Raw genomic sequence first — 19,824 nt, 5'->3', positions numbered from 1 at the left:
TCTTATCTGGGAAAACCTCCACTTGCAGCTGGTGGAATGGCCTTGGATCAGCCATAGCTATCGCAGGAGTTGCTCTTGAAAGGGCAGCCGCTGGGACTTCCGGTGTAATGGCGTGGTGACACAGAGCTAATCTTCCGAGCTCCGGGAGGCAGCTCTGCTTTAGGGGGTTTTCGTGAGAGCTTCCCTCCGGGAAGCGTCTCCTAAGAGGTATCAGGGGATACCTCTTTGTTCGGGGAGCGTTTGGGAGCTGGAAGAGGAGCGGAGGCTCTTCTTTCAGCCTCATTCTGTCCCCTTGGCCGATCCCCTCTAACACTTCAGTGCTAACTGGGCCACCGGACAAGGAGCGGACGAGGTGAGCGTGAAGTTCCGCAACGAATTTCAGTACAAGAACAAAGAAACCAAACTGTTCCGAACAAAAGAATTGGAGGATTTTTACAAAGGCAACTTCTTAAGAAAGAGTGACAGACTTTTTTTTTTTTTTATGTGAAACCCCAGTGCATAAAATTACAATAGTTACTCAAGTTAAACATTAATAGATATCAGAAAGAAGAACATCAACCTAACTTTCATATAGTGAATACAAGAAAAGTAAAGCGATAAATGATGAATGTTTAGCTGATTTGATTTGATATCGTTGTAAAGAAAGAGTGACAGACTTGCGGCTCGAGAGGGAGACGGAGGGAGAGACGCGCCACCGACTGCGGCTTGAGAGAGGATCCGCACCAGCACAGACTCCGGAGGGTTTACTGATTTACCGGTAAGCGTGGCTTTGAGAGCTTTGAGAGCGATTTCTTTTGGAAAACAAGAAGGGGAGAACCATAAACTCTTTAAAACTTTTTAATGTTTAAAGACCAACTTTTTAAGCGTGGCGGGATTGGTGTAGCTGGTGGCGCTCCAGAGCTGGGTTATAATTCCCGATGGACATGTGGCGGGCGCTTGAAAAGCGGGCGAGTGCTGTGGCGTGCAAAGAGACGTAAGAGACATAAGAGAGAAAAATAGAAGGAATGATAAAAGAAAGTTTGACAGTTTGACAGCTGGAAAGGATAGCTTGTTTAGGAGGGAGCAGTGAGGAGGAGAAGGAAGAAAAGCTTATGAGGTGGTGAGAAATTTCAGCGAAGAAGATAGTGCCCAGAACAAAATGTGGAGGCTTAATGGCGGCGCACCGGCTAGAGAAGCAGAAGAAAGGACAATGGCGTCGCACAGAGGGCAATGTGAGAGAACAGAATAAGACTGAATGAATGGTGAACTGTGGAACGTAGAACGTGGAGTGACAGAAAAGCGAGGAAATAAAGAACTGAGTTTTTAAGAGAAGCGGAATTGAGTGACAGAGCTGTGGATACCAACTTGGCAAGGGTGAGGAAATAGTTTTTAGTGGCTTTTTTGCCGCGGCTGTTTCCTCGCCGAAGATTGGCTTTTGGCTCTTGACTAACATGAAATAAGTGGAGAGAGATTATAGGTGATAGACTAAAGACGTGAGACATTGTGAAGAAAAGAAATAGACTATCGAAGGGGAGAAGGAACTGATAGAAGAAGGAGGAAGAAAGAAGAAAGAAGAAAAGGACGGCTGAGCTGAAATTTGGATGGTGTGAGACTGTAGTTTTGCTGTTATAGATTAATTTGAGTGTGGGGCTGGGGAAGTATATGAGTGGGTAGCTATTGCAAGTATTTGTATTAATTTGTGGAGATTTATAAAAACTGTAAGAATTCAATGATACTGAATCACTGTTAGGAAAATATATTAACTGAAAGTGCTTACCAAAATAGAGGGAAATATACTAAAAACGGGTGAAGGGTGGAACTTGAAGTAGAAGTGCTTAACCACTTGTAAATGAATTTTGTTGATGATAAGGATAATAAGCGGTTTAAGTGTGATTAAGTGTGTCTTTGGTAGTTTAATGAACTTACTGAATTGTATGAACTTAAGGTATTAATAATTTTTTGAATTAATTGAAATACAGTGACTTGACAGACAGGTATTTAAGTGATTGGTTATTTAGCAAGGTTAAGTGTATTATCTTTTCTGTTTAATTAATTTACTGAACTAATACTAGAAATAACGGCTGGGAAGTGACAATCTTAGTATTTACATGCTTTAAGTTGACTTATAGAACAGCTCACAAGGCACTATATACTTACAACTGATAATAGTGAGAAGTAAGATAAAATATTGAACCACTAGAGGGCGGCATAACATAAAGAACAAGAACCTGAGAAGCAATTGCCAGTACAAGCCAGCAATGGACACTAAAGGAAAGAAATTTGTCCAGGCTACCCCCCCAGCTGGGGGGGGGGGAATGACTTTAGCTCCGACTAATCAAGACGCACTGGAGAAACTCCAACAAATTGTGACAGAGGGCTTTAAGCAAAACCAGGAAGCTTTGACAAACATGAAAGCGGATTTATTAGGGCAAATAGAGAAAACCAATAAACAGGTACAGGAGCCAATACACAATCCTAGCCAATACACAGCAGCTACATAGTTTATCTGCAAAAGTTGAGAAAACAGAAGAAAAGGAAAAAGGTACAATTAACTCAGTCCGGGAGAACAAAGCGTGCCTGGTAGACTTAGAAGATAGAATAATTAAATTGGAAATGGAAAAAGCTGCATATATTCTGCGTTTTCAGAATATTCCGGAAGGAAAAGAAGAAGACATAATAAACAAAGTTTCAGATATCTTAATGGTGGATGATGAAGACCTATTAGAAGATGGAACAAGAGACATTGAACGGGCTAAAAGAGTTTCCTCCAGCTACACGAGAAAGCTCAACTTACCTAGGGAAGTACAAGTCAAATTCCTTCGTGTAACAACTTGTGAAAAAATACTGAAAAAAGCAAGGGATGGCGAATTTAAATGGAAAGATGCCAATATTAAAGTCCTTAAGGAAGTACCCTGGGGTGTGAGACAACGTTGATTCAAGTACCGTAAATTGACATCGTGGCTACAGAAACACTCAGTACAATTTAAATGGCTTATCCCGGAGGGGATTTTCTTTGTATACCAGTCAAGAAGGTATAATATAACATCTGTGGACAAACTGGAGGACTTCTGGGGGAAATTTGTAGACCCAAGTACCGGTGAGTCAGAGACAGAAATTGGTGAAGACCTAGAAGAAAGTGAAGTGCTGAAGACAGCAAATAAAGAAGAGCTGCAAAGTTTTGGAGGCGTTAAAACAAGACTGCAATCTAGGAAGATACCAAGAAATACTTTAGATAGTATTACTTCCTCAAAATGAATTCGAATACAGGACTACGAATAACTTCAGTGAATGTTAATGGTTTAAATGAACCTGGAAAAAGAAGAAGGACTTTCCAACAACTTAAAAAAATGAACTCAGAAGTAATCTGTCTACAGGAAACCCACATCAAAGAAAAAGACATCAAATACTTACAAAATGGGAAGTTGGGCACATTGTACTACTCATCGGATCCAGAGAAGAAAAAGAAAGGGGTTGCTATTTATGTTCAGAAACATATTAAATCGGATTGCGTATATGCGGATAAGTCGGGAAGAATAATAATTATCCAAATAGAATTTAATGATGATAAAATATTGTTGGCCAACATCTACGCTCCGAATAAGAACTTGGAAGAATTTTACAAGACACTTCACGGAATATTGTTGGATCTTAACTCCCGAAACTGCTGCATTATAGGTGATTGCAACGCAGTAACTGACTTAGAAAAAGATAAAAAATTTGAGGGGAAAAAGGAAAAAAGACCAAAACCCCGCACCATTCTTCCTAAAACGTTTTTCAAAATGGTGGATGAATTTAATTTGGTGGACGCCTGGAGGACGAAAAACCCCAAAACGAAGGATTTTACGCATTATTCCTCAGCACATAAGAGTTGGTCAAGAATCGATATGTGCTGGTTACCTATAGAATGGCTGACATCCCTCCATCAAGCAGATATATTACCTAAAACTTTTGCGGACCACAACCCAATTCAGATATCTTTTTCAAGAAAATTGAGAAATACACGTTGGACTCTTAACTTACAAATTCTGAAAGAACCGGGGTTCATTGAACTAGCAAAAAAAGAAATGAAAGAATTCTTCCATCATAATCTCAATAAAGGTACCAAGATGCATTTAATCTGGGACACGCTTAAAGCTTTCTTCAGAGGAATCGCAATACAGTATTCGGCTAGGAGGAAGAAGAAACGCATGAAAACGTATAGTGAACTAGTAAGTAAATTGAAGGACCAGGAGGAACAACAAAAGAAGAAGAATACGAAAGAGATAAGACTTAAGATCCTTGCCACTCAACATCAACTGAATATATTACTTACTGAAGAGACGGAGAAGAACTTGAAATGGACAAAGCAAACTCACTTTGAAAATGCAAATAAAATTAGTAGATGGTTAGCTTACAAATTGAAGAAAGAGAGAGAAAAGAAGATCATAAAATCCCTGGAAAATGAAAATAAAGAAGAACTAACCCAAAACAGCCAGATGAAGCTAATTATTCAAGAATTTTATCAAAGATTATATAAAAGAGAAGAAATTTTGGACTAAAAGCAAGAAGATTACATCGAAAGTGTTAAAATTAACCGTTTATCAGAAGAACAGCAGGAGACTATGGGGAAGCCAATTACGCAACAGGAAATTGTGGAAGCAATCCATCATCAAAAACAGAACAAGACACCTGGTCCAGATGGGCTTCCTATTGAGTTTTTCAAAACCTTTGAAGATATTTTGTTAATACCATTTAAGCACGTTGTAGAGGAAATCCAAGAGACTAATGAGATTCCAGCTTCTTGGCAAGAAGCCCTTATTTCTTTGATTCATAAAGAAGGAACTGATGCTGTTAATATTAAAAATTATAGGCCGATTTCTGTATTGAACAGTGACTATAAAATTTTTGCGACAATCTTGGCGAACAGGCTCAAAAAAGTAATTGCATCTGTGATACATGAAGACCAAACTGGTTTTGTACCAGGGAGATTAATGCAACAAAACATCAGACTATTATCGAATTTGTTGGAGTATTACAAAGAACATCCAGAAAAACAGTTTGTTGGAATCATGATAGATGCTGAAAAAGCCTTCGATAGAGTTAATTGGAAATTTATATTAAAATCATTAACAGCGATGGGATGTGGAGAAAAATTTACTCAATTAGTAAAAGCTATTTACACGAAGCAGAGTGCAAGAGTCAATTTTAATGGAACCAGAACAGAACGGTTTGAAATAGAGCAAGGCACGAGGCAAGGATGCCCATTATCTCCACTACTCTTCATAGCAACTTTAGAATTCTTAACTAAAAAAATAAGAGATGACAACAGAATTAAAGGCACCAAAATTAAGAACGAAGAATACAAGATACAAGCCTTCGCGGATGACCTACTCTGCATTTTGGAAGATCCATTGTCTTCGATAGAACATTTGAAGGAAAAACTACGACAATATAGCGAGGTCTCGGGCTTCAAAGTCAATATGCAAAAAACGAAATTTTTGACTAAAAATCTGAGCAAAGCGCAAATTACACAATTAGAAGAAATTTCTGAGTTTAGAACTGATAAGAAAATAAGGTATTTAGGAATTCAATTTACAAACGATACAAAAGACCTCTATCGTAACAACTATGAAAAAATAATAAAAGAAATCCGATCGGATCTGGAAAGATGGACTGGCCTACAGATTTCGCTCTTAGGCAGAATTGCAACAATTAAAATGAACGTGCTACCCAGAATCTTGTTTCTCTTTCAAATGGCCCCAATTATCCTACCTAAGACCTTTTTTCGTGATCTTAATAAAATGATCTCGAACTTTATATGGCAGGGCAAGAATCCTAGAATTAGGCTTAAAATACTGCAGGAGAGTAAATTAAGAGGAGGCTTCTCGCTTCCAGATTGGGTTTTATATCATAAAGCATGCTGCATTGTGTGGTTAAAAGATTGGCTAACCCTAGAAAATAAGAGATTGCTGGCTATTGAAGGAGCGGGACTAGAGAGAGGCTGGCATAATTACCTTTGGTATCAAATTCCAACTAAGGCTAGTCTATTTTTAAGGCATGAGATAAGAAAATCTCTCTTTAGAGTATGGTTGGAGATCAAAAGCAAGTATGTGTACACACCTCTGTGGTTGTCACCCATAGAAGCCTCCACACATCCGAATTTGTTTAAATGGGGAAGTATGAGTTCATACGGTGATCTATTAGACAATCAAAATAATTTGAAAATGGAAGAAACTAGCAACTTAGATTGGTGGCTGCAATGCCAGGTAAAATCTAAATATCAGAACGATAAAGAGAAAGGTTTCCCAAAGAAATCGAAGTTAATCGAGCTAGATCGACTCTTACAAATAAAAACAAAACTTATCTCTAATGTTTATAAGTGGTTGCTCCAGGAAAAAATGCAGGGGGAATTAGTAAAAGAGGCCTGGATTAATTGGTTGAAAGACCTTGGTTATAATATAGAATTAGAGGAGTGGGATAAATTGTGGAAGCGTAATCTCAAACTGACAAGATCTGCTGTTTACAAGGAGAATTTGTATAAAATGGTGTATCGTTGGTACCTCACTCCGGCACGATTGGCAAAGATATACCCGGAGTATAGTAACAGATGTTGGAAATGTAAAAAAACTAAAGGAACCATGTACCATATATGGTGGCAATGTGACCAGGCAAAAAAATATTGGGCTTTGATTGGTATTTGGATCAAAAAAATTCTGAAAATTGATTTACCCCATGTACCGGAACTATATCTGTTAAGTATTTGTACAAGTAATCTCTCTAAACCCACTACGAAGCTGTTATTACATATCGTAACTATAGCAAGAATTCTCTATGCCAAATACTGGAATACAGCCATAATACCCAACAGAGAAGAATTTATTATTAAGCTATTAGACGCCGTAGAAATGGATATCCTAACTACTAGACTAAGAGAGGGGAACATCCAGAGATGTAATGAAACGTGGAATCCAGTATATCAATGGGTTAAAGGAAAAGGTGTTGGCTTGGAATAACAGAACTTATAATTTGATAACCTCAACCGCTCCTCGTATGAATGAGGAGTTAGTATGATGTTAATATGTTGTCAGTCTGTTGGTATGTTATTAGAGTGTGGTAGGTATATGTTGTATATTGAATTTTATGTCTGTACTTATGTTGTGGTTGTTGATTGATTCTTTTCTATGTAAATTTTTCTTTTTATTATGTAATAAAATTATTTAAAATGAAAAAAAAATAAACTCAGAAAAGAAAGAAAGAAAGAAAGAAAGAAAGAAAGAAAGAAAGAAAGAAAGAAAGAAAGAAAGAAAGAAAGAAAGAAAGAAAGAAAGAAAGAAAGAAAGAAAGAAAGAAAGGGCAGCCGCTGTGAGAGCCCTCTCAGCCCCACCCACCTCACAGGGTGTCTGTGGGGGAGGAAGGGAAAGGAGATTGTGAGCCACTCTGAGTCTCTGATTCAAAGAGAAGGGCAGGGGATAAATCTGCAGTTCTTCTGCCCCACACCCTATCTACCATGGCCCAGCCTGTACTATGCATGCCATAAAAGATGGGGTGGTCTCTAGCTATGCCCTATGCACACTAGAGGTCTCTCTCACTTCTAGCAGCATAGACTTCACTGAACTGTAAGCACAGTTCAAAATGTTACTAAACTGCAAGCGTATACTAGAAGCATCAGTATAAAATGGCATTATATTCTTCAGCCTAGATCATATTACTGATAAAATATTTCACTATGAATACCACATGATATGCCTCCTTTCTAGCAGCAATGTGAGTTCACTGAAATCTAATTGTGCTTCTGTAGCCCTTCACATGTGCTTCTATAGAGCAGATGTCCACTTGGGTAGATTTTCAAGTTAACAAAAACTCCCTTTCAAAGTTCATTTCTAAAATAAGCCAGAAATAGTCAATAACCTATTATCCAATCAGGCTTATTCCCTTCCACTGATTTCCCTTCCACAGTCCTCTTATATCAGCACCACCTGCCAGGAGTATATAAAAATCTTTTAAGTATATTTTTATATTCCCCAAATTCAGACTTCTCTTCTCAATTGATCTCACCAAAAGATTCTGGCTACAATGCTTGTTTTTTACATATCTGGCAGTGATTACCACAGACAATGCTGTGATCATTAATTACTAACCACAAAGTTCATATTTCAAGGTCTCGCCAAGAGGTCTTGGATCCTAGAGAACGTCCCTTACTCCAGGGATGAGAACTGAACCAGGCAACATCTGTCCCAGCTGCATCCAGCTGTCAATTCTGCCAACGTGGAGGGTCACCATGACACAACACTGCTTTCCTCTGTGTTCTTGTCTCAGCACAGAGACGGGTTTTTCTGTCTCTTCAGGTAGAAAAGGCCTAGAGTGAGGCCTCACAATGAAGTCAAAACAAATGTAGGCCTTTTAGATGTCTACCACTCCCTTGTGTGGAATCCTCCCAGCTAAAGGAGATGTGAGCTGATCTTAGAAGAAGAAGAAGAAGAAGAATTGCAGATTTATACCCCGCCCTTCTCTCTGAATCAGAGACTCAGAGCGGCTTACAATCTCCTTTATCTTCTCCCCCCACAACAGACACCCTGTGAGGTGGGTGGGGCTGAGAGGGCTCTCACAGCAGCTGCCCTTTCAAGGACAACCTCTGCCAGAGCTATGGCTAACCCAAGGCCATTCCAGCAGGCGCAAGTGGAGGAGTGGGGAATCAAACCTGGTTCTCCCAGATAAGAGTCCACACACTTAACCACTACACCAAACTGGCTCTCTTAGATCTACTTCAGCTGACAAAGCACTGATTTATTCTTTCTGGGATCTATCTGAGGGCTTCAGACGCGTCTAAGGTTCCTTCTGTAGGCTGAGCATTTGTAAGATTTCTTCTAGGTTAGGATAAGATGTCCACGTAGATTAAAGCTTTATACAAGAGTTTATACTACTTTGACGGTTTTCATAGTCTGTGGTTGCTTTTTACTTGTGAAATAAGTGAAGTGCTCTTTTCCCAGCCTAAGGGGCTACATGGTTTCTCCTCGTGTCAGTTCTCAGGTGTTTTCAAAAAGTGCTACTCCAACATCATCCCTTTGCACACTCTAAGGACTCAAAAGGTTTCTCCCCTGTGTGGGTCCCCTGATGCAGTTGAAGGTTGCCACTCTGACTGAATCTCTTTCCACATACTGAGCATTCAAAAGGTTTCTCCCTTGTGTGGGTTCTCTGATGCTTTTGAAGAGTGCCACTGTTAGTGAATCTCTTTCCACACTCTGAGCATTCAAAAGGTTTCTCTCCTGTGTGGGTTCTCTGATGCTTTTGAAGAGTGCCAGTGTGACTGAATCTCTTTCCACACTCTGAGCATTCAAAAGGCTTCTCCCCTGTGTGAGTTCTCTGATGCTTTTGAAGATTGCCGCTGTGACTGAATCTCTTTCCACATTCTGAGCATTCAAAAGCTTTCTCCCCTGTGTGAGTTCTCTGATGCAGTTGAAGGCTGCCACTCTGACTGAATCTCTTTCCACACTCTGAGCATTCAAAAGGTTTCTCCCCTGTGTGGGTTCTCTGATGCAGTTGAAGGTTGCCACTATGACTGAATCTCTTTCCACACTCTGAGCATTCAAAAGGTTTCTCTCCTGTGTGGGTTCTCTGATGTTGTTGAAGAGTGCCACTGTGACTGAATCTCTTTCCACATTCTGAGCATTCAAAAGGTTTCTCCCCTGTGTGGGTTCCCTGATGCTTTTGAAGGCTGCCACTCTGACTGAATCTCTTTCCACACTCTGAGCATTCAAAAGGTTTCTCCCCTGTGTGGGTTCTCTGATGCAGTTGAAGGTTGCCACTATGACTGAATCTCTTTCCACACTCTGAGCATTCAAAAGGTTTCTCTCCTGTGTGGGTTCTCTGATGTTGTTGAAGAGTGCCACTGTGACTGAATCTCTTTCCACATTCTGAGCATTCAAAAGGTTTCTCCCCTGTGTGGGTTCCCTGATGCTTTTGAAGATGGCCCCTCTGACTGAATCTCTTTCCACACTCTGAGCATTCAAAAGGTTTCTCCCCTGTGTGGGTTCTCTGATGCTGTTGAAGATTGCCACTCTGACGGAATCTCTTTCCACATTCTGAGCATTCAAAAGGTTTCTCTCCTGTGTGGGTTCTCTGATGCTTTTGAAGGGTACAGCTGTGACTGAATCTTTTTCCACACGCTGAGCATGCAAAAGGTTTCTCTCCTGTGTGGGTCCTTTGATGCTTTCGAAGAGTGCCACTGTGACTGAATCTCTTTCCACACTCTGAGCATTCAAAAGGTTTCTCTCCTTTGTGGGTTCTCTGATGCTGTTGAAGAGTGCCAGTGCGACTGAATCTCTTTCCACATTCTGAGCATTCAAAAGCTTTCTCCCCTGTGTGGGTTCTCTGATGCAGTTGAAGGTTGCCACTCTGACTGAATCTCTTTCCACACTCTGAGCATTCAAAAGGTTTCTCTCCTGTGTGGGTTCTCTGATGTTGTTGAAGAGTGCCACTCTGACTGAATCTCTTTCCACACTCTGAGCGTTCAAAAGGTTTCTCCCCTGTGTGGGTTCTCTGATGCAGTTGAAGGTTGCCACTCTGACTGAATCTCTTTCCACACTCTGAGCATTCAGAAGGTTTCTCTCCTGTGTGGGTTCTCTGATGTTGTTGAAGAGTGCCACTCTGTCTGAATCTCTTTCGACATTCTGAGCATTCAAAAGGTTTCTCCCCTGTGTGGGTTCTCTGATGCTTTTGAAGATTGCCACTGTGACTGAATCTCTTTCCACACTCTGAGCATTCAAAAGGTTTCTCCCCTGTGTGGGTTTTCTGATGCTGTTGAAGACTGCCACTCTGACGGAATCTCTTCCCACATTCTGAGCATTCAAAAGGTTTCTCTCCTGTGTGGGTTCTCTGATGCAGTTGAAGGGTGCTGCTGTGACTGAATCTTTTTCCACACGCTGAGCATGCAAAAGGTTTCTCTCCTGTGTGGGTCCTCTGATGCTTTTGAAGAGTGCCACTCTGACTGAATCTCTTTCCACACTCTGAGCATTCGAAAGGTTTCTCTCCTGTGTGGGTTCTCTGATGCTTTTGAAGATTGCTGCTACGACTGAATTTCTTTCCACACTCTGTGCATTCAAAAGTTTTTTCCCCTGTGTGGGTTCTCTGATGCTTTTGAAGAGTGCCACTGTGACTGAATCTCTTTCCACACTCTGTGAATTCAAAAGGTTTCTCCCCTGTGTGGGTTCTCTGATGTTGTTGAAGACTGCTTTTGTCACTGAACGTCTTTCCAAATACTAAGCATGCAAAAGGTTTCTCCCCTGTGTGGGTTCTCTGATGCTGTTTAAGACTGCTCTTGTCACTGAATGTCTTTCCACACTCTGTGCATTCAAAAGGTTTCTCTCCTGTGTGGGTTCTTTGATGCTGCTGAAGATTGCCATTGAACCCGAATTTCTTTCCACCTACTGTGCATTCAAACAGTTTATCCTCTTTGTGAGTTCTTTGACACTGCTGAAGCTTGCCATTCTGATTGAATTTCTTTCCACACTCCGAGCTTTCAAAAGATTTTTCTCGTTTTTCTATTCTATGGTTCACTAGAAGCTGTGATCGATATCTGATGTCCTTTCCATACTTAATGGAGTGACTCATCTCCATTGTATTGTGCTTGGGAAAATGTTCATTACGCTTTCTTCCATTTCTCTTCTCAACAAAACGGCTGTCCTTTCTATTGGGTCTGCCTCGATTCCTTACATTTCCTTTTGAGTCTTTATTAATAACTTCATCTGGCAAACGCAGCTGTAGTTCCTCACCCTCCTCATTCATCTGATCTTCCTTTGCTGGAAAAAAATGGAAGCATTAGTACCTGGGATGGCAGGTAAGGGCCATCTGTGTGACAGACCCTTGGCCTCGTCATGCTTGACTAACCTTAACAAGCCCCCACCTTTCTCCAGAACATTCCGGATTTAAGGATACCTTTCAAGAGACACAGCTGAGCTCTTTTCCATAAGGAGATGCTGACTTCTCAAATTCCAGGCCCCAGAAGGCCTCCCTCCCACCTTGTCCAGTGGGGTTTATAATTCTAGCAACTTAAGAGTTGCTTAAGAATGAAGCAAAAAAGTCCCATGGGCTTGTTGTCTTGAAATAACCATGAAGGATACGGACTTTCTACCAGCTCACTTGGGAAGGGAATGCTCTCTTGAGATCTTTCAGGGACAAAACATCCATTGTCCATCCCTGGAACAAAGGAGGCTAGATTGCGTTTGACGCGAGCTAGGGCCTTCTCGGTGGCAGCACCAGAATTGTGGAATGCACTCCCAGAGGCCATAAGGGCCCTGCGGGATCTCTCCACTTTCCGCAGGGCCTGTAAGACCGAATTGTTCCCACAGGCCTTTGATATCTAACCGGGAGAGAACTGCCACCCGACATCATATAGAGTACTCAGTGATCACCGTCAGAATAGAAGAACTCACTTAGATTGTAGAGATACACCACCATGAAATGGTTTTTAAAATTTTAAATTGTAATTAGGCTTTATTGGTTTTTATTGGTTTTAGCTTGTGAATATGAATGTTGTCAGCCGCCCTGAGTCCGCTTGCGGAAAGGGCGGAATAGGAATTTAAAGTAAATAAATAAAATAAATTAAACTCTCCAGCCTTTATTTAGATGTGAGCCTGTTGTCTGTCTCCACCATAGGCTCTGTGGTGGAATTGTGGATTAATGAAGCCTCGGCCATTTATGTATAAGTAATATTGAATAAATGTCAGCAAAAGGAGAGCCAGTTTGGTGTAGTGGTTAAGTGTGCGAACTCTTATCTGGGAGAACCGGGTTTGATTCCCCACTCCTCCACTTGCTGCTGCAGGAAAGGCCTTGGGTCAGCCATAGCTCTGGCAGAGGTTGTCCTTGAAAGGGCAGCTGCTGTGAGAGCCCTCTCAGCCCCAACCACCTCACAGGATGTCTGTTGTGGGGGAGGAAGGGAAAGGAGATTGTAGGCCGCTCTGAGCCTCTGTCCTTGAAAGGGCAGCTGTTGTGAGAGCCCTCTCCAGCCCCACCCACCTCACAGGGTGCCTGTTGTGGGGGAGGAAGGGAAAAGAGATTGTAGGCCGCTCTGAGACTCTGTCCTTGGAAGGGCAGCTGCTGTGAGAGCCCTCTCAGCCCCACCCACCTCTCAGGGTGTCTGTTGTGGGGGAGGAAGGGAAAGGAGATTGTAGGCTGCTCTGAGCCTCTGTCCTTGAAAGGGCAGCTGCTGTGAGAGCCCTCTTAGTCCCACCCACCTCACTGGGTGTCTGTTGTGGGGGAGGAAGGGAAAGGAGATTGTGAGCTGCTCTGAGACTCTTTGGAGTGGAGGGCGGGATATAAATCCAATATCTTCTTCTTCCATTAAGACCTGGCTATTCCTGTCCTTCCCACACAGACAGTGCCTGGCTGCCGATCCCCTCACCCACAGCTTACATTCCTTAAATTATATGCTGTGTCTCTGATTCAGTGTCTAGAGATTCGTGTCACATCTCTCTTGTATGTCCGGGGCTCTGGCCTGGCTGACACCCCATTGATGGACAAAGTGTAATGGCATCAAGGGTCTGACTACCGGTGTGCTCGTGGCATCCCACAAGAAAGTTTTTATTTTGCAAAAAAAAGTATAGCTATTGTCATCGTTCCATTGTACGGTTCTCAAGACAATTCTCTTTTCCGAATTCGGTTAAGCAGCGGACGCTGTGTTTAAGTTCTATGCCCCGAGCTTTTTTGGAGGGACGGTGGCTCAGTGATAGAGCATCTGCTTGGTAAGCAGAAGGTCCCAGGTTCAATCCCCGGCATCTCCCACTAAAAAGGGTCCAGGCAAGTAGGTGCGAAAAACCTCAGATTGAGACCCTGGAGAGCCGCTGCCAGTTAGGGGAGGGACGGTGGATCAGTGATAGAGTATCTGCTTGGTAAGCAGAAGGTCCCAGGTTCAATCCCCGGCATCTCCAACTCAAAAGGGTCCAGGCAAGTAGGTGTGAAAAACCTCAGCTTGAGACCCTGGAGAGCTGCTGCCAGTCTGAGTAGACAATACTGACTTTGATGGACTGAGGGTCTGATTCAGTAGAACGCAGCTTCATATATTCATATGTTATTTTTCTTAAGGTTCAATAAAATACATTAGAAGAAGAAGATGAAGAAGATATTAGATTTATATCCCGCCCTCCACTTCAAAGAGTCTCAGAGCCGCTCACAATGTCCTTTCCCCCCCATAACAGACACCCTGTGAGGTGAGTGGGGCTGGAGAGGGCTCTAACAGCAGCTGCCCTTTCAAGGGCAACCTCTGCCAGAGCTATGGCTGACCCAAGGCCATGCTAGCAGGTGGAAATGGAGGAGTGGGGAATCAAACCCAGTTCTCCCAGATAATATTAGAGCATGCTTGTGTTCTTCTCTTCCTACCAAAACTTGGTTCCAGCCAGATCCCATCCAGTAGTAAACTTAAGCGAGACAGTACTCCCAAGTAGAAGCCTGCTGAGCTGGTAACAATTTTTTCCTGCAGAGACGGACAATGACCATTCTTATAGGGGAAGGACAGAATCCAAGCAAGAAGAAAAGAATAACTTGCCCCACATTTCCCCACTTTCCTTCCAAAAAGCTGCCTTCTCAACATACCTGGCTTCCCTCTATCTTTCCCAAAGGCAGCAAACTTTTTGCACCCTTTGTATGTCTCCCCACAACGGGGTTTAGTCCAAGTAAAAGAATAAAAAGTCAAAATCAAAGCACAGGATCCCAACTAGTGTATGCGGGGGAACGATCATTTCCAGATCACAGTCAGAGCAAATGTTCGTAATACCGTCCATGGAAAACGTATGTTAAAAAGGCTGGCAATAAAGAAATCAGGATCTGTCCCCTTCTGCAGTCTTTCTGAGGGCCTCTCATCCCACCTTTACCTCAGTCCAGGACCCCTTCTCTAGCTTGGGTGATAACTACACCACCGGCCACCGTTGCCTCTGGGCAAGGAACGCGACAGGGAGTCAAAACGGCATATTGCTGTTCAGCATCTGGATTCATCCCTCATCACAATGGCAGAATTCACACCTTTCGCGCCTATAAAAGATCCTTACCCAGAGACGCCACATTCCTATAGATCTCCAGCATGACTTCCCTGTACAGTGCTCTCTGGTCTGGATCCAACAGGGCCCATTCTGCCTCCGTGAAAGAGACGGACACCTCCTCAAAGGAAAAGGGACCCTGGAAGAAAAAGAAGATCCCCTCCTCTTCAGAGGTCATGCCAGGCAGAGATTGCACACTGGATGGGAGTAGCCTGGAAGGGTACAGGATGTAAGGCTGGGGGGAATGGCATGCAGACCCTCTCTTGCCTGGAAACCTTACAGAAACTGCAGGAGCAAAAGCCCCGCTGAGAAAGAAGGAGGGATCCAGACTTTCCCCTGCTCAGATTCCTCACCTGGACTGTAGACGCAGCAGCCGTTTCCACACTTCTGAAAAGACAACGATTCAACAGCATCTCTTCACTGCCTGCAAGACAAAGGAGGAATGAGGAGTGTTTTCTGGGACTTGTTATTCCATTGCCTTGTTTGTAGAAAGAATGGATGTGATTACTAAGAGCCAGTATGGTTTTCTCAAGAACAAATCATCTCAGACTAACCTGATCTCTTTTTTTGAGAAAGTGACTACCTTGCTGGATTGGGGAATGCTGTAGACATCGTTTATCTTGATTTCACTAAGGCTTTTGATAAAGTTCCACATACTATACTTGTTGACAAGTTGGTAAACTGCTGAGAGGTGATATGATCACCATCTTCATGGACTTGAAGGGCTGTCCTATAGAGGATGGTGTGGAATTGTTTTCTGTGGCCCCGGAAGGTAGGACCAGAACTAAAGGGTTGAAATTAAATCAAAAGAGTTTAGGAAGAACTTCCTGACCATTAGAGCAATTCCTCACTGGAACCGGCTTCCTTGGGAGGTGGTGGACTCTCCTTCCTTGGAGGTTTTTAAACATAGGCTACATGGCCATCCAACAGCAATGAAGATCCTGTGAATTTAGCGGGGAGGTGTTTGTGAGTTTCCTGCATTGTGCAGGGGGTTGGACTAGATGATCCTGGAGGTCCCTTCCAACTCTAGGATTCTATGATTCTAAGAACTTCCTGATTGTTAGAGCGATTCCTCAGAGGAACAGGTTTTCTTGGGAGGTGGTGGGCTCTCCTTCCTTGGAGGTTTTTAAACAGAGGCTAGATGGCCATTTGACAGCAATGAAGATCCTGTGAATTTCGGGGGAGGTGTTTGTGAGTTTCCTGCATTGTGCAGGGGGTTGGACTAGATGACCCTGGAGGTCCCTTCCAACTCTAGGATTCTATGTATTTCAGAGGGGGTGGAAATGACGTGGTGTGACACATCACTGTTCCATTGGCCCACAAGTGACTTGAGCGCATCTAGAGACTCGTGGGTAGAAGAAGAAGAAGAGGAGACAGGATTTATACCCTGCCACAACTCTCTATGCAACAAATTCACTGAGTGCCCCAATGATATCTAGGCACAAAAAGTCTTTACCACAGGAAAGGGAAAGAGCATCTTGGACACGCTCCACAGCCTGCGCTCTCTGCCCCTGCTCCAAGGAAGCTCCTTCCGCCTCAGGGAATGCAGCTTCTTTCTTCCTGGATGAGGCCCACATCTGAAACAGCAGCAAGGAAGGGGGGGGGTAAGAGATGGAAGGGAAAAGCCACCAAGGAATGGATCCTGCCCCACTCCCCCACTCTGCACCCTGCCATCAGCAGACCTGGAGAGTTACTTGGAGGGATCAGAAGTCCTCTAGAAAAAGAGGTTGCTAAAGGAGGCTATAAACATTCCCATTTGGATGATTAACGCTTGAACAAATATCTCTCAAGGACGTCTTAGGACAAGGCCAGAAATAATTCCTTGAATTACACAAACAGGAGAGAATCCCCTCACCTGTCCTGCCTGCCTCTTCTCCTCTGCCTGACTCAGGAGGAAACCTTCGGCCAGGGCCACCGCCTGGGAACTGGTCTCCGCCCCACATCCTCTGACCCAGCCCTGCATTTCCTGGGGCAGGAGAGTCAGGAACTGCTCCAGGATCACCAGGTCCTGGATCTGCTTCTTGGTGTGCCTCTCCGGCTTCAGCCACTGGCTGCAAAGTCCATGGAGCTGGCTGCAAACCTTTCGAGGTCCATCGGACTCATGGTAGAGGAACTGCTGGAACTGTTGACAATGTACATCTGAGGTCATGGTGTCTTTAGGTGGAATCTCTGTCCCAGCCCTTTCCCAGAATTCAACACCATTCCCAGCTTGGAGGAGAAAGGGGCCTCTGCTTGCCGTCTTGCCAGTTCCAGGTCCTTCTGGGTCCTGCTCTTCCATCTCCTGCCCCTTCTATTGAGTCGCTTCCATCTGTGAAAAGATCCCTTTGTTCACTTGCCGTGAAGAGAGGCTGCTCTCTGGGGGGAAGGAGAGACACAGATAGCAAACATGTCACAAGGGGAAAGGAGAATAAGAATTGCAGATTTATACCCTACCCTTCTCTCTGAATCACAGAGCAGCTCATAATCTCCATTCAGCACGAAGGAGTCATCCCATCAGGTCTAACCACCAAAAGGTGAGTTTTGAGTCCTTGCTGGCAGCCCCCTTAGCAAGACCTGAACCCACAAGACCTCCACAAGTGGTTAAGTGTGTGGACACTTATCTGGGAGAACCGGTTTTGATTCCCCACTCCTCCACTTGCACCTGCTGGCATGGCCTTGGGTCAGCCACAGCTCTCTTATCTGGGAGAACCGGGTTGGATTCCCCATTTCTCCACTTGCAAGTGCTGGAATAGCCTTGGGTCAGCCATAGCTCTGACAGAGGTTGTCCTTGAAAGGGCAGCTTCTGTCAGCGCTCTCTCAGCCCCACCCACCTCACAGGGTGTCTGTTGTGGGGGAGGAATGTAAAGGAGATTGTGAGCCACTCTGAGATTCGAAGTGGAGGGTGAGATATAAATCCAATATCTTCTTCTTCTCCTTCTCCTAGGACTCTGCCCTGCTGCTTCTCCCTGTTGTGGTGCCTGGGATGGAGATGTCTTTCCTTCTCTCACCTGGCAAAAGGATGCCCTTCCTCCCACCCTAACCCCAGCGCAGGAGGGAGAATCTAGCATTTTGTTACGGCTGCCTCTGCAAAGTGAGCCGTGGAGGGAGGGGGCAGGGTCCACGTGGTTGCAACAGCCGTGTTCCCTCCCTCCGCATCCACGTTGCAAAACACGGCTGCAGGCGGGTTCTCAAACCGACATCCGGTCCCTGGTGCGTTTGCACTGCTCAAGCCACAACGCTCCCCCTTATGTGAAACCAGAGAGCTCACGGGTATGAGTCAGCCATATCACTATCAAACAACTTGTGAGAGTCTTTACTCATGCATATACTGAAAAACAACGTTTAAACCACAGCAACATTTCCATATTAATCTAGAAATATTTTATAGTCCATCTTGCAAAAACGATGCGCAGAGTTCTTTCTTTGTTTGTAGCACTTCCTTAAATCCAATAATTCCCAAACCGGTGTGGCTGGCCCTTTCAAGAGAAGCCCAGGACAACGGAAGTGTGGAGCCCAGCTGGATCCACTGGAGATACAGAGCACTGCCAACTGGAATACTTTATCGCTTGGGGAGCTGCCTGGGGAAAGTGGATGGAAGCAACGGCCGGTTGCAGCCATACCTGTTTAGGGATTGCAGTTACACCTGTCTGGGAATTACGGGACTTTAGGAAGTGCTATAAAGAAAGAAATAACATTGCACGTCGTCTTTGTAAAATGGACTGTAAAATATTTCTTGATGATTGCATGTGAATATTAGTGTGCTTAAACAGCCCCATACTGGGCCCACATCGAGGTCTTTAGATGGGGCTGCAGCTGATTCCACTGCAGGCAGGAGATCCCTTCTCCCCCTCCCCCCCACCCAGCCCCTTCTTACTCATTCATCTCCTCCCCCCACCCAAAAAAGCCAGCTTTGTGTTTGGCGTTTTGCACATTAAAATCAGCTGCAACAAAAAGGTCAGATTCATACATGTGATGTTCCTTGTACTGAAAGACACTGGTTGTAGACTCCCCCAATTAAAAAAAATGCTTCCATAGTGGAACAAACCTGGGGGCTAACTGGGGTGCCAGCCTCCAGGTGGGGCCTGAAGTTCTCCCAGAATTACAACCAACCAACTGGAGAGCCAGTTTGGTGTAGTGGTGAAGTGTGCGGACTCTTATCTGGGAGAACCGGGTTTGATTCCCCACTCCTCCACTTGCACCTGCTAGCATGGCCTTGGGTCAACCATAGCTCGGGCAGAGGTTGTCCTTGAAAGGGCAGCTGCTGTGAGAGCCCTCTCCAGCCCCACCCACCTCACAGGGTGTCTGTTGTGGGGGAGGAAGGGAAAGGAGATTGTAGGCCGCTCTGAGACTCTGTCCTTGAAAGGGCGGCTGCTGTGAGAGCCCTCTCCAGCCCCACCCACCTCACAGGGTGTCTGTTGTGGGGGAGGAAGGGAAAGGAGATTGTAGGCCGCTCTGAGACTCTGTCCTTGAAAGGGCAGCTGCTGTGAGAGCCTCTCAGCCTCACCCACCTCACAGGGTGTCTGTTGTGGGGGAGGAAGGGAAAGGAGATTGTAGGCCGCTCTGAGACTCTGTCCTTGAAAGGGCAGCTGCTGTGAGAGCCCTCTCAGCCCCACCCACCTCACAGGGAGTCTGTTGTGGGGGAGGAAGGGAAAGGAAGTGGTGCTGGCTGCAAGCATAGCTAGCTTCAAGAGGGGATTGGATAAGCTTATGGAGCAGAGGTCTATCAGTGGCTATTAGCCAAAGTGTGACACAGAGTGTTGGACTGGATGGGCCACTGGCCCGATCAAACATTGCTTCTCTTATGTTTTTATGATTGAGCCTTCCAGGCCCAAAGGCCTCTCCAACGGGCCGGAAGGAGCACTGC

At 44.3% G+C, this 19,824-nt stretch overlaps 1 protein-coding gene across 1 annotated transcript; it reads right to left on the bottom strand.

Moving 5' to 3' along the window:
• Window positions 1-9,012: 9,012 nt before the first annotated feature.
• LOC132571585 (zinc finger protein 709-like) lies at window positions 9,013-17,130 on the bottom strand. Its single transcript, XM_060238383.1, has 6 exons — window positions 17,062-17,130; window positions 16,438-16,558; window positions 15,335-15,405; window positions 14,994-15,105; window positions 12,287-12,304; window positions 9,013-11,297 (listed from the first exon to the last, which is right to left on the bottom strand). Exons 1-6 carry the CDS (start codon window positions 17,128-17,130, stop codon window positions 9,013-9,015), a joined length of 2,676 nt encoding a protein of 891 aa, XP_060094366.1.
• Between the last annotated feature and the right edge of the window lie 2,694 nt (window positions 17,131-19,824).

This window comes from Heteronotia binoei, chromosome 5 (genome assembly GCF_032191835.1).
Source record: "Heteronotia binoei isolate CCM8104 ecotype False Entrance Well chromosome 5, APGP_CSIRO_Hbin_v1, whole genome shotgun sequence".
In the NCBI taxonomy this organism is placed as follows: Eukaryota; Metazoa; Chordata; class Lepidosauria; order Squamata; family Gekkonidae; genus Heteronotia; species Heteronotia binoei.
Note: the sequence above shows the minus strand (reverse complement) of the source record. Positions and strands in the feature narration are given on the sequence as shown.